Genomic DNA, 15128 nt, shown 5'->3' with positions numbered 1-15128 from the left:
AGCCCTGAATCCATAAGGATCAATACTACATCCCTGCTAAACATCCTTTATGTTTATGGCTCAAATAAATTTCTGCTTGTTAAATAAGAAGGTCTAGAAGTGTTTCATTACATTTGAGGTCCAGACCTAATGGGCAGATGGTCACATGACCTTCATATAGCATGGTTTTATTTTCCGAACTGATGCTAGAGAAATAACATTAGGGGTCACCCAGAAGTTCAATGTTGTTCCAAGTCATTCTTCATTACTAGGTTGTCTTACTAAAATATAAAGTGTCTTCCAAACTTTGAAGCATTAAGAAAATGGCAGCTATTTTTATTATTTGTACTTAATCCCATCTTCCTCCAACTTCCAACCTTATCTTTCTCTTACTCCCCAACTTAGCCCTTCTATTCCAGACAGGCCAGAATCCTCAGCATTCCTGAAAAAAAAAAGTCATGTTTATTCCATAGCTGTTCAAGATAAACTCCAGATCTAGAAAATTCTTCCTCCAACTTTGTCCTTCTATATGCATAGAACAAGGTGATGCAGTGGAAAGAATGCTGGCCTTGCAGTCAGGAGCATGGGTTTTATTCCACATTCTGATATACACTGGTTGAGTAACCACTTGAAGACCCCCTTAAGGAGACAGCAAATATAAAGGCATGAAGACTAGAAAGGGTGGAAGACTTGTGGCTAATGATAAGTCACTCATTTATACCGGCATCATGGAAAGTAAGTCTGGAAAAGGAACCTAGGATCAGGCAGAGGACAGTTTTGAAATGGCCCTTGAAAAGAATTAAACCTTTTATGGATAGAAATTAGGAGCCCCACTGAAGATTTTTAGGTCTATTTTCTAGATACTGGGACTCGACATGCTTGGATACAATGCCTGGTTTCATGGGTGCAATAACAAAACATTTAAATAAAAACATGAAATTGAAATTTTTATAAGCCATAAGAATATTTTATCTGGTTGGCTTTACTAATCCAGAACTTTCTTCTTTATTCAGATCTGGAAAGATTTTTTGATATTACTGAGTCCAAATCTCCTTCTTTTAAAGATGAGGAAACAAAGATTTGTTGTTTTTGAATAATTTTCAGTTTGCGTCTGACTCTTCACAACCCCACTCAAGGAATTCTTAACAAAGATACTGGAGTAGTTTGCCATTTCCTTCTACAGTTCATTTTTACAGATGAGGAAACTGAGGCAAATAAGGTTATGTGGTTTGCCCGGGGACATCTGGCTAGTAAGTGTCTGAGGACAGATTTGAACTCTGGTCAGATCCTGACTCCAGGTCCAGTCCTTTATGCACTGAACCATCTATTCACCCTCAAAATACAAGATGATAAAGATCATAGGATAACTGTAGTAATATATTGCTCATTATTAACTAGAATTTCTGTGTGGCACTTTAATTTTATTTTATCATAGACTGAGAGCTGGAAGGGATTTTAGATGTTCTTAGATATAATCCCTTCATTTTTTCAATTCAGAATTTTTATATTCAAAGAGATTTTATTTTCTCAATTGCATGTATAATGTTCAACATACATTTTCCAAAATTATAAGATCCAAACCATTTCCCTCCATCCCTCCCTTCCTTCCCCTCACTTAGAGATGGTAAGCAATTTGATCTGGACAATACATGTATTATCATGCAAAACACATTTCCATATTGGTCATTGTTATAAGAGCAAATTCATATGAAACCAAAACCCTAAAATAAAACCCTAAGTTTCATTTAGATTTATCTAAATAATTAGATTTTTTAAAAATATAAATTAATTTTATTCAGAAAGCAGTAGTCTACTTTGATCCGTATCCATCCAACTCCAACAGTCCTTTCTTTGGAGATGGATAGCATTCCTCACCACAGGTCCTTTAGAATTGTCCCTGATCGTTGCATTGCTAAGAGTAGGCATTTTCATAGTTGATCACCATACAATGATGCTGTTATTGTGTATGATGCTCTCCTACTAATTCATTCATTTTACAAATAAAGGAACTGAGGTGTATACAGGTTCAATGATGGGCCTAAGGTGACACAGGCAAGTGACAGAGGAAAAAATTTTAATCCAAATCTTTTCAATTCATGATTCTACTGTGCCACCTCTAAGCCCAGCTGCACATAGTAGGCACTTAAATGATAGCTGAATTTTGGCACTCAGAACAAAAATAGGCATCATGGGAATGGCTCAAGGCTGGCAAGGATGCTGAATTCACAGTACTTTCAGGAATGTTAGAGTATTTATCAGAACTACTTTGGCTTCAGTAAAAAAACTCATTGTTAGCAGTTTTCTTTACTGTGACATGTATGAAAAGCAAATCCATATCATATGGTTAATGTTCTTTAAAAAAAAAGCTACCCTCCCCAATCAGTTGAAGATGCCTTGGTGGGACATATCCAACTAACTATAATCTACACTGTCTCCCACCCCCCAAGCAAGGAACTGACCTATTTACAACTCAAAGGGCACCTTGACTGCCTCTCCCAGTGTAGCTGTTTAAAATACTAAAACTTAAACTGGAACCAGGCTTCGATTTTTCCCTGCCTTGGAAAGTGGGGTTGTTTCTATCAAAAGAAGGTTGAAATCACCAATTAGTCAACAGTGAGGGGCTTTGAAGTTGAAAAGTACTTTGTAAATGCTAAGCAGTACTTGGGCAAGGATGATTTCACACAGAAATCATAGATCTAGTATTTTGAGGAAAAAAAAAACAAATTAGCTAGTATGTTCTTCAAAAGACATAACTTTTTAAATGAGAAAAATGTCTGCTTAAATTAAAATGTAAAGATGTCTCAAAGATCATGGCCTTCAGGAAACCTTCCCTGGCTGGAACCACATCACTTTGACCATTCCTTTGTACAGTCTTTTTAGATGGAATCCATATTTTTATTGGTTTTTCTCTTTGCTCACATAGCATTTTCTGAATTGTTCTTGGGGTCTCTTTGCATCTTTGACAATCTTAATGGCCAGTTCTTTGAGAGAAGGTATTACACTTTCTACTTTTTATTTCAGGTTGCCCCCAACCTCCTTCCAAGGACAGTCCATGCATACCATTAACACTAAACACTTGCTGAATGATGTTATAACTATATCAAAATAATAAATCTCTTAACCAGCACATCAGCAAATGCCATTCTATCTCTAACTAAGTAGACAAGATCTAGGGAGGAATCTGAGAAACTCACTTTAAGTGATTTTCCTAGTCGCATAATTAATAAATTCTGTCCATGGCCTGGATGATCCATCAGCATCTCCAAATTCAACATGCCTCCAAATAGAAGTCATGTTTTCCTCTAATCCTACTTCTCCTAACTTCATTGTTTCTTCCAAGGGATCTACCACCATTCTTTAGGTCATTCATATTCACAGCCTAGGAATTAACCTTGATTATATCCCTCACATTCTCCCCTTTCTCTCCTCTATCACTGCTACCACTGGTGTAGAACATTGTCACCTCAAGTTGGAACTGTGTAATAAATAATAATAATAATAATAATAATAATAATAATAATAATAATAAGGGCCTATATTGATTGTTAATTGATAACTAATAGATCAGGCAGTTATTTTATTTCTTCTGTCTTTCCCTCCTCCCTCTATACCTCCCTTCCTCCTTCTTCTTCCCTTCAGCTTCCCCTCCACCCCCTTCCTTCTTCTTCTTCTGGTTTCTCTAAATCAGATCAGGGGTGAGTTTATGATGTTTCATATGAAATATTCTTTCTCTTCTTTATCTTAAGTAAGGGATTTATTTGGGGATGATGGGAAAGGATAGAGAATGGAGGTAAGAGGATTGGGGATTTCCCTAATACTACAATAAGTGTTAGGTTGGAGGAGTTTGGAATATAATTCAATTGAGAGAAATGGCTGATAGGTCTGGAAGTTCAGTCACTATCATCAACAGAGCAAGTCAGAGACAGATATCTGGACTTTTATTCTTCCTTCTTCTGCCTTCAAAGTCACCAGACTTCCTTCAGCTTGAATCTCCAAAGAGATTCCAAAGAGAAGAAAACCAGCTTTCTTCCTTCGCTCTTTCAAGGTAACAAGGGTCCACCAAGGAGTTGGTTTGCCTCCAACTGTTTCTCCCAGCAACATTCCAAATCAGAATACTTTCATTCGACTGACAGGTCATCAGCTATTCCAAACTCTTGTTGCATGCTTTTCCAATCTCTCTCTCTTCCACAAATCCTCCCTTTTCATCTTGGAAAAAATACAACCAGCATTTTTAATGATACTTACCTTTTAGATATATATTGTTATATTTCTATCTATCTAATTCTTTATCCTATATTATATTAAATATTCCTTTACCCTTCCAAAACAACAAATCCTAATCTATCTTAGCTATTCTGTCTATCTAATCCTATGCTAAGTTTGGGTATAGGAAAATGGTTTAGGTAAGTAAGGAATTTACATGGACATTTTTTTTAACATAATAGCAAATCATGTAACAATTTTAAACAATTTTAACAGCATTTTGAATATGTAGCTGTCTTATCTGCTAATGTCTATAAATTCAACTAAGTAAAATTTTCTATTGCTAACCTAAAATTATAATGCAATCTAACTTCTATACTTAAGTAGTTTTATGTCTGTCCCTACTTCCCTAAGACTTTGAACAAATTTTTCTAAACTGTCCCTATAGTTAGTTATTATAAATTAATTATTAATATTAAATATCATATCTCTCTCTTCCGCAACTCTTACAATAACCTACTGGCTTCAAGTCTCTCTCCACTCCAGTCCATCCTCCACTCAGCTCTCATATTAATATCCCTAAAACACAATTCTGACCATATAACCCTGAATTCAGTAAACTCAAGTGACTCCTTATTATCTTCAGGGTCAAATATAAAATTCTGTTCAGATTTTTAATGATTTAAAATACTTAGAACATATTTTAAGGGGAAGTGTTTGGCTTTTAAAGCCCTTCATAAGCTGGCCTCTTCCTCTGTTTCTCATATTCTTTTTTTTTAAACCCTTGCCTTCCATCTTGGAATCAATACTGTGTATTGGTTCCAAGGCAGAAGAATCATAAGGGCTAAGCAATGAGGGTCAAGTGACTTGCCCAGGGTCACATAGCTATGGAAGTATCTGAGGCCAGATTTGAACCCAGGACCTCCCATCTCTGGGCCTGGCTCTCATTCCACAGAGCCACCCAGCTACCCCCTATTTCTCATATTCTTACTCCTACCATCCCTCCAAATTCTCTGTGATTCAGTGATTCTGGCCTCCTTGCTATTCCTTGAAGAAGACAGTCTATTTCCTAATGGTTCTTCCCCATGCCTGAAACACCTCATCACTTTCACCTCTGGACTTCCTTTACTTATTTTAAGTCTCATCTCAACTTAAGTCCTACCTTCTGCAAGAAGCTTTGACCAATCCTCCTTAATCTTAATACTTTCCATATGAAACTACTTTCAGTTTATCCTGTAGATCTCTTGTTTGTACATGGTTGTTTGCCTCTTGTCTTCCCTATTGGAATATGAACTCTTTGGGAGCATAGGATGATTTTTGATCTTTCTTTTTATCCCCAACACTTAAAACAGGGTTTAGCATATACTAAGGAACTTAATAAATCTGAGTTGACTGATTAATTGATGCTCAATACCTCATTCCAATACACTTGCTCCAAATCTAGTCAATTACCACCATCTTGTCCATTTTACTTCCTCAGAATCTGTTAGATCTATTCCCTTTCTTTCCACTCACATTTCAGCCATCCTATAGCTCAAACCCTTGGTATGTCCTGCCTTGACTACTGTAATAGCCTCCTAGTTGGTCTCTATATCTATTCTCTTTCCTTTCTATTCCCTTTACCACATAAAATCAGCATTCCTTGACCCAATTCCTATCATGCATGTATCAACCCAGTGAAATGAAAATTCCTACAAAACAGGTACTGTTCCCTGAATCCCCAACCCCCAGAACACTGCCTGGTGCCTAGAATATTTGTTGAGTAGAAATTCAATTTCTATATTTATAAAATTGAGATAATAAAATCACTTAAGATAATTCAGTCACTTAAGTCTGTTTGCCTTAATTTGCTGGGGAAGGAAATAGCAAACCACTACTTTATCTTTACCAAGAAAATTCCAAATGGGGTTCCAAAGAGTTGGACACAACTGAACAGCAAATGTTGTGTAGAGGACAAATAGAGTTAAAGGAGCCTTCGAAGTCATCTAGTTCAACTCCCTGACTTCACAGATGAGCCAGCTGAGATCCAGAGGAGAAAGCTAAGATGTAGTTGAAAGAACAGTACACTGAGAGTAGAGACCTAAATTCTAGGATTCTACCACTAATTCACTACATAAATTTCATCAAGGAATTTCACCTCCCAGTTGTAAATGAATGAAGTGAACTAGAAGGTGCCCAAGGTTCTTTTCAGCTTTGGAATTCTATGATTCAAGTGATTTGGCCAAGGTCACACATAAGTGACCAGATTCTCAGCCATGCAAAGGAAGATGTTTATTTCTTGTGACAGAAGCCTCATAAAAGCACATTATGGGAAATAGGTAGGTAGCTAGGATGACCATTTCTGAAGCTATTAGATCCCACCAAGATGGGAAGAGCCTACTAGTAACATTAAAGGGACCAGTGCCAAGTTTCCATTAAAAAAAAGTCTCCAGCCTCTAGACTACATGAGCCCAGCTGCTGTGTTCCTATGAAATAAAAATGATTAGCCTATCTTCATTCAACCAAACAAGATGCAAATGACAATTGGCTGTGAAATGGAGAGCCTTTTGTAATAACTAAGAAGCATTAAGAGGCTAAAAAAGATTCTGATATCTTTCCAACATGAAAATGCTGTGAATGGAACATCAGTGGGGGAAAGTGTTTGAAAAATGGGGTTTTTACATTTACCCTTAAAATTATGCAGATGGGAAAAAGAGTGCATCAAGCCATCATTCTTTTAAAGCACAAAAACATCTTTTGGAGGATGCAATGAGGGTACAATAAAATGATAGACAAACAAAATTTACCACATACTTTCCTTTCTCTATTTGAAAGCAAGGAAAAAATGCAGGGATGCAGGCGTAAACCTGTAAGAACTCTAAAGTCCCACCTCTGCCTGAAGGACCAGGAGTCACCAGGAAAAATAAGCCCTGCTTGTGACATTTCCAGATCCATTATCGACTAAAGAGATTCAGCTACATTTCAACAGTTTTGAATAAGTAGTTATTGCTTCCTTATTTTTGTCAGAGCTTGAAAGTTTATTATTATGATAATGAAGATTCTGGAATTATTACTGAACCAAAAAGAGCTTTGAGACAGTTTGTGCCTGTTAGCTACATAGGGAAAAATAATCATTCAAGTATTTTTTTTCTCAGTTTTGCTTCCAGAGGAGTAAATAGTAAATCTCCCTGGGTTTTCAGGGGGAATTTGGAAAACTATGTGGGATGTAAGCCCTGTGAGGGTGGAGATGGTTTCATTTTTGCCTTTGTAGACCCAGCAACTAGCACAGTGACTAACACTTGGTAGGCGTTTAATGCTTGTTGAATGGAATTAAATTGAATAGAACCTAAATGATAAAAATTTGATAAGTCACTCACTTTCAAGTCTAGTCTCCATTTTTATTGCTAAGTACATTTAAGCAAAATTAAAGCATTACTTAGCAGGTGTCACATATCCTTACTTAAAGAGCCATTTGGTTCCATCTGCATATTTATGAAAAACCAGTAATGAAAGCAAGCATACATTGCAAGGTCATCTCTCACTTCCATCTTCATTTAAATATAAATCTGGTTTCTCAAGTGAAAAAACATATAAATACAAATTAGTTATTAACTATACATGCAAAACAGTTAAGGAGGCATAGAGGAAGAAATCAGCATTCCTGCTGCATTAAAAGTAGCTGATTTAAAGGAGATTCATCATGGAAGCTTTCTCTTTCAGATCTCTGGTCTCTGAGAGACAAAGTGAGATATACTCTGAGAAAGCTGTCCTTCAGAGCTGTTGGTTCAAAGTCTACTAGGGAAAAAAGGAAATAAAATGGGTATCTGTCAACCAGGAAATAGTTACACAAACTGTGTTATGGGACCTTGATGGAATTTTTTTGTGACATAAGAAATAACAACTCTAAATGAACACTCTAATGCAAAAACCAACAACATGGAAATGGGTTCGAATCAAGAACACATGTGATACCCAGTGGAATTGCGCGTCGGCTATGGGGGGGGGGGGGAGAAAATGATCTTTGTCTCCAGTGAATAATGTTTGGAAATGATCAAATAAAAAAAGAAATAACAAATAAGAATAATTCAAAGAAACCTGGTATTGGTATGAACCAATGCAGAACAAAATAGGTAGAATCAAGAATAGCTGGTAGAATCCTAGAAATCTAGGAAACACATGAGGACCATAAAAGAAAATGACATATAAAAGTTTGGATGAATGCAATGGCCTCTCAACTCCAGAAAGCTAATTGTGAAAAATAACTCATCCCTTTCAGGATGAAGATGGTCAACTTATGGAATGAGGTATATGCTATCAGGCATAGTCATTTTTTTTTCAGTTTATTTTACATGGTTCTGAAGGAGTGGCAGCAGTAAATGCAGAATAAGAGAAATGCAGAAAAATCAATCAAACATTTTAAAAAGATAGTTATAAATAAAGAATAGCAATAGATGAGAGGTAATGTTGACTTGAATTGCTGTTGTTGAATGGTTACAGTCATGTCCAACTCTTTGTGAACCGATTTTTGGATTTTTTTTTGACAAATACTAGAATGGTTTGCCATTTCCTTCTCCAGCTCATTTTATAAATGAGGAACTGAAGCAAACAGGATAAAGTGACTTGCCCAGAGTCACCCAGTTAGTAAGTGTCTGAGGATGGATTTGAACTCATGAAGATGAACCTTCCAGATTCCAAGCCCAGTGCTCTAGTCACTGTACCACATAGCTACTCCTAGCTTGAGTTAGGTACTTCCAAAAGAGATAGATGTGGTAAAGATTATGGATATTGAAAGAACAAAACTAAGGGACATTTGTTGGATGTGGGGAAGGCAAAGGAGGGAGTAAAGTCAAAAATTATTCCAAGGTTTTGAGCCTAAGTGAGTGGGGAAATGGCAGTGCCATTGGCCGTGATATGAAAGTGTGAAGAGGAACATATTTGAGAAGAAAGACATTCAGTTTGTGAAGATGGATATTAAAAAAACACTAAACACTAGCATATTTGCCACATTCCCAGGAAATAAAAATGATCAAATTATGTTCATTCAACCTTCAGTTTAAGTAGCACTTTCTATATCCTCTTTTCTAACATCCTCCCTATTCCCTGCTAGTGAACTAGTGATCACCTTCCCAAAACAACTTAGAATTCACTCGTATATATTTCTGCATATTGTAATAGAGGAAAAGCAGATTACATGCTGGAAGAAAAACTCAAGCAGGGGAAGGGCAAAAAGGAGAGAGAATGCCAGAGAAGGAAGAGAAGAGCTGAGAAGATCCAAGAACCTACTTCACTTCTCTTTGGGAACTCCTTCAGAGAGGTTGGTCTGAGAGAACCTCTGAGCTTCATCATCCTTCTGTGAATCCAGACCCCCTGAATCCAGTGGAAGATAACAGGAGTGGATAGGACTTTATCACAAAGCCATCCACTCAAGGAAGATTTCCTCTCTATCCCTCTAAAGTGGTCCTTGTGAACTTCATATTATAAATATGACAGATAGAAGTCAGGACAGCTCTCACAACTGACCCAGGGAGGTCAGGATTTGGGGAGGGGTCAGTTGTTAGTCTCTTAGGGACTTCCTACATCCTTCTTTCCCATTGCCTTACCCAACAATCCTATTTACCCTATTGTATGTGTGTTCCTTAAGAATAAATAGCTGTTCCTTTAGATCAAATGCCTGCCTCATAATATCTAGGGAGAGAGACTTGAAGCTTGGGGAGGAGACCTAGACTTTCTCCTCAAGGAGAGAGAATCAGTTCAGTCCTGGAGTTTACATTCAACCCAGTCTCTGAAGAAATATAGTCTGTAACTCTGAAGACAACTAGTGTGAGTTTTATTAAGGAAAGAGAGGGGAGAAACAATCTATCCACCGTCTCCACCTTCTTACTCTCTAACCTCAAATTAAACGTAGCAGGTGGCTCCATTTTGTCTTTGTATCTCCAAGACCAAGCACAATAGTTGGTAGGTATACTAGATACTTTATAAATGCTGCTGGACTGAATGATCTACAAAATTTAACTGCAGCTGGAAATACAGGTCAGGAAATCATGAGTAATATGAGGAGAAAGAGATGAGTTTGGCAACCACTGGAATTAAGATGTTAACTGAAGTCTTGGGGTGGATGAGGGTATCAAGGAAAAAATTGAGGGAGAGAAAACAAGAGACCCAGGGTTTAGGGGCAGAATGGAGGAAAGTAAGCTTGGAAGCAGACATTCTCTTGAAATTATACTAGGTCTCCTGAGATTTCCCTGAAGATGAAAACTCATTTGGTTTTTATAGGGTACTTAATGAAGGGTATGGGAAGAGAAAAGATAATTCGTGACCTCTTCAGCAAATATATGGAGGCTGCTGGAGGCCAGATCTAGAAACTCCTAAGATCTGGGTCCCTTCATCACCAGATTCCTGCAGGATATGGAACCTGTATGTCCTAGCATAAGTTCAAAGACATCCATCTACAAACTGCCTTTCTAGGACAACCAGGCATTTTTGTCAAAAAATCAGATTAAGTATTGCCCTTAATAATTCCAATAATAATCATAATAACTAAGATTTATAAGGCACTTTAAAGGTTTGCAAAGCACTTTATATATATTATCTCATTCGACCTTAAATGAAAACAACATGCCAAATGGATGTTTTCACTTTCAAAATAAATTTTGGATACTATGGAAAAATAGTGATGACATTGTTTTTGAATGTTCCATTTACTAAAATCAATAATTAATAAGCATTTATTAAGTGCGTACTGTGTGACACTGTACTAATCTCTGAAAATACAAAAAAAGCAGGAGAAGACCCTCAATAAATTAATAATTTAAAAAGGATATTTTGTTTTTTTAACTGAGTTTCTTAATATATATTTTAAGGAAGATCTGGAATGACTAACTATGGCTGAAGATATCATGTGGCAACATGAATGAGGTGTTGGTCACTGAGTCCAGAAAACATGGATTAAGGTTTAGATTTTAACAAATACTATGTATGGCTTCAGTCAATTCACAAAACTATTCAGTGCAGCCAAGCAACTCAATATGATGATAAATTAAAGAAGAGAAGCTGATTTATGGAGTTTCCACACCAAAAATTCCCATATACCATTGAAATTACAGATATGGACCAAAAAGAAATAAGAAATGGCTATCGAGTGTATAAAAAGCCAGCATCTCCAAACATTGTGCCCTGGTCATCTCTTCCTTCTTTGATTTGTGTAAGCCATATTGAAGGCAAATGATGGCTACTTGCGAACAATAGAGAAGATCAAGATCAAATCTTGCCATACTTTCAAACACTTGATCTTTTCAGACTATCATGATTAGAGGCTGAAATGAACAGGCAGAAATATAAGATAATCAATGTAAGGTGCTTTGCAAGCCATATACTGCTCTGTCAATTATTTTTTGGTTAATAAGGATGCTTCAAAGTCAACCCACAGCCACATATCTTACCACTATGTGTTACTTGTGTTACGTATCACTTAGGGAAGCTGAATTCTAATGAACTGAATTAAGCCTGATTTTTGTTGCTCCTACAGAAGCAAAAATGAGGATATCGTCCTATTATAGGGGATCATTGATTTAAATACAGAAAGGCACTTTGAGGAGACCTAATCCAAGTCACTCATTTTACAGATATGGAAATTAAGACCAAAGGTAGAAATGACTTGTCCTAAGTCACAGAGCCAGAATTTGAAACAAGGTTCTCTTTCCATGTTGTCGTCGTTATCGTTAAGGCATTTCAATCATGTCCGACTCTTTATGAAACCATTTGGAGTTTTCATAGAAAAGATACTGGAGTGGTTTGTCATTGCTTTCTCCAGCTCATTTAGGAGGAAACTGATGACAACAAGGTTAAATGATAATTTCAAATTATCTGCAAGTTTTCGATTGTGTTATATAAATATTACTCAGAATGTTTTTGTAAATAGATAGAAGGAAAGCAACTTCAGGATTTAAACATTTAGAGAAACAATCTTAGTGCTATCAAACACCTTGCTCAAGGTGACATTTGCTGAAATCATTTTTTAAAACCCTACAAAAGACATACTCTGATACTCCAAAATAGTTATTAAATAATATTCAAAAAGCCAGCCTGACCTAGTGATAGAAGAACTGAGTTTGAAACCAGGAAGAATGGGGTTCAAATTCTTTCTCTGGAACTTAGTAGATCTAGGACTACAGGAATAGAATAGAATCACAGATTAGTAAATTCAGAATTGGAAGGGAAATTCAGAGGTCATCTAATCCAATCCTTTCATCTTATAAATAAGGGAAATGAAGTCTAAAGAAGTCATACATTACACAGAAGAAAAGGGAGTTAAAACCAGGTCATCTGTTTCCAAATCCAGTTTCCCACTCAGCCTCAGTTTCCTCATCAGCAAAATTGAGATTGGCATCTCCTCATTGCCCAAGCAGCTGCACTCGTTTTGGACAGCTATGGTTTCTCTGCTATACCTTTATGCCAGGCACCCTCCCCACCCATCACAGATTTTTCAGCTTTCTTTTTGTGTTGTCTTCCCCCATTTGATTGTAAGTTCCCTGAGGGCAGAGACTGTCTTTCTATTTTAGTCTTTGTATCCCTAGCACTTAGTATAGTGCCTAGCACACAGTATGTACTTAATAAATATTTATTTGCTATTGATAATGCCTATAAGTCCCACCTCACTAGACTATTGTGAGGCTCAGATGAAACAGAAGGGAACATCTAGAGACAAGGACCAGCCCTGTAATCTCTTTAATACAGAGAAGTCACAGGTCAGTCAAGCATCTTCCTCCACTAATTCACTTCTCTGCAATCTACAATCCTAGAGATTTACCTAGAGTTCCAAAAGGTTAAATGACTTGTCCAGGGTCACTCATTCAGTATATATAAAAGATGGACCTGGAATGCAAGTTTGCTCATTTTGAGGACATCTCTCTATCCATTAAGCCATTCTACCTCTACTAACCCCTCACATATTTATTTAAATATGACACATACTGGCTGTGTGATCCTAAGCAAGTGTCTTCACCCCCCAGTGCTCCAGGTAACTCTATAAGACTATAAATGACAGAGAAAATATCAAAATTGGTAAAAAAAAAATATGGAAGCTTCCTCAACCATTATTTCCCTCTGCCAGGTAAATTACAGATCCAGAGAGCTTTCTCTTTTTCCTTAATAATGTCCAAGTTTACCTCTCTTAAACTCCCATCTATTTCTTTGACTTTTATTCTCTGTTATCACATAGAACGTGTCTAATCCCTCTTCTGTGGGACAATCCTTCAAGGATGTAAAGCTCTCTCATTTTCTCTAAGTTGTACCTAAGTGCATAGTACATATTTCAGAAGGACGAATTGTACATAAAGGATAAACGCATAAGGCTTACTAGCAAATGCCATTTAAAACCTACCAGGCTGGCAAACACAGGTGAAATTGTTCCCGTCGTGTTTTTCAATTGCATCGACGCAACTCCCATTGTTCTGGCATGGCTGTACTTGGCAGGCATCAAATTCTTCACAGAAAGTCCCCACATACTGGTCCTCACATTTGCAGGAAAAAGTTGCCTAAAAACAAACATGCCATTATGTGTGACTCTGAGTCCTTGCAAATTTCCATTTCAGCCCCCAAACCCAAACAGATCAAGTGTCTCCTTCTGTAATAGTTTAAAAGGCATCATTTATAGCATTAAATGTTAAGATCTTGGTTTTAAAAACAATTAAAAAGATTCTAAAATTGTCTCAGAGTTTAAGTTCAAACATTTATTTTATCAAATTTATTTAATTTATTAAATTATTAATTTAATTAATTCAATTTATTAAATTATATTTAATCAAATTTATACATTTTCCAGATTAAAAAGAAAAAAAAAACAATAGTGAAAGGATGCTTTATTGGAATCAAAATCTGAAAGGGGGATTTTGCTACCTGCAGATGGAGATGATGATTTAAGAGTTCAACTAGTTGATGCATTTAAAATCGGTGAGAAATACAACCAATTAATATTTGACAGCTTCCATTATTGCCAGAACAAAGAAACAAATGTTTAACGAATTTGAAAAAATAATCTTCAATGACTGTGGAATGAGGATGAGTAGCACCCTTGCCTACAATGGTCTATGTTCAATCAATTCTCAAAATGTGCTACTGGGGGTCCAAGAGACCCTTTTTAGGGAATCCACGAGGTCAGATTCTTTTCATAATACTGCTAAAACATTTTAATTTCTAATATAGTAAATGTTCAAAGATATAGCCCACATAAACAAAAGCTTTTGGATGGTCCTCAATAATTTTTAAGAGCTCAAAGGGAACAGAGGCCAAAAAGTCTGAGAACTTTGGGGCTATATAACCACACAGAAAATATCTTGTGTTTGGCTAAGAGAATTAGTCGAGCCCCCTGGACCCAAATATTTTTTAAAGGAAGCCATCCAGAAGTAGACAGTTCAAGTTTGAAAACTAGAGACTACCAATGGAAGAGACCTCGGCAAGGGGGTGAGAGAAAATTTCTGGGTCTTCTTCCTCCTTCCTACATTAGCTGTTTAGTTTTAAAAGGGATCTATTAGACCAGACACTACACCCTTTGGAAAACAGAGATAGGGAATCCAGGCAGACCCAGATGTAGAAACAGTATGACCCCTAACAGTCAGAAAGGGCACAGCACACAAAGAAATAATCTCCTCTGAAGAGGAGGAGAGCCTGGGAACCCAGAGCAAGGACTCTGTGAGGAGGGAAGGGGGGAGGAGAAGAGAGAACTTCTAGTAATATCAGATGTGAACCTTTGACATACTGCCTTCTACTCTCACTGCACTCTAAATTTGATTCCAAGTATACTTGTCAGATTTTTGGGAAAGGAAAGATTTTAAGACCAAGTAAGAGTTAGAAAAAATTACAAAATGTAAAATAAATAATTTTGATTACATTAAATTAAAAAGGTTTTGTACAAACAAAACCAATGCAGCCAAAATAAGAAGGGAAGCAATAAATTGGGAGGAAATCTTCAT

At 36.7% G+C, this 15128-nt stretch overlaps 1 protein-coding gene across 1 annotated transcript in view; it reads right to left on the bottom strand.

The window, feature by feature from the left end:
* DNER (delta/notch like EGF repeat containing) overlaps window positions 1-15128 on the bottom strand; it is a 371868-nt gene that overhangs the window by 117317 nt on the left and 239423 nt on the right. Inside the window, exon 6 of the mRNA XM_056807062.1 lies at window positions 13541-13694. Within this exon, the coding sequence (XP_056663040.1) occupies window positions 13541-13694 (154 nt within the window). The remainder of the gene's footprint in view (window positions 1-13540; window positions 13695-15128) is intronic.

This window comes from Monodelphis domestica, chromosome 8 (assembly GCF_027887165.1).
Source record: "Monodelphis domestica isolate mMonDom1 chromosome 8, mMonDom1.pri, whole genome shotgun sequence".
Lineage (NCBI taxonomy): Eukaryota > Metazoa > Chordata > Mammalia > Didelphimorphia > Didelphidae > Monodelphis > Monodelphis domestica.
The sequence above is the reverse complement of the archived record's forward strand: the minus strand, read 5'-3'. Positions and strand labels throughout refer to the sequence as shown.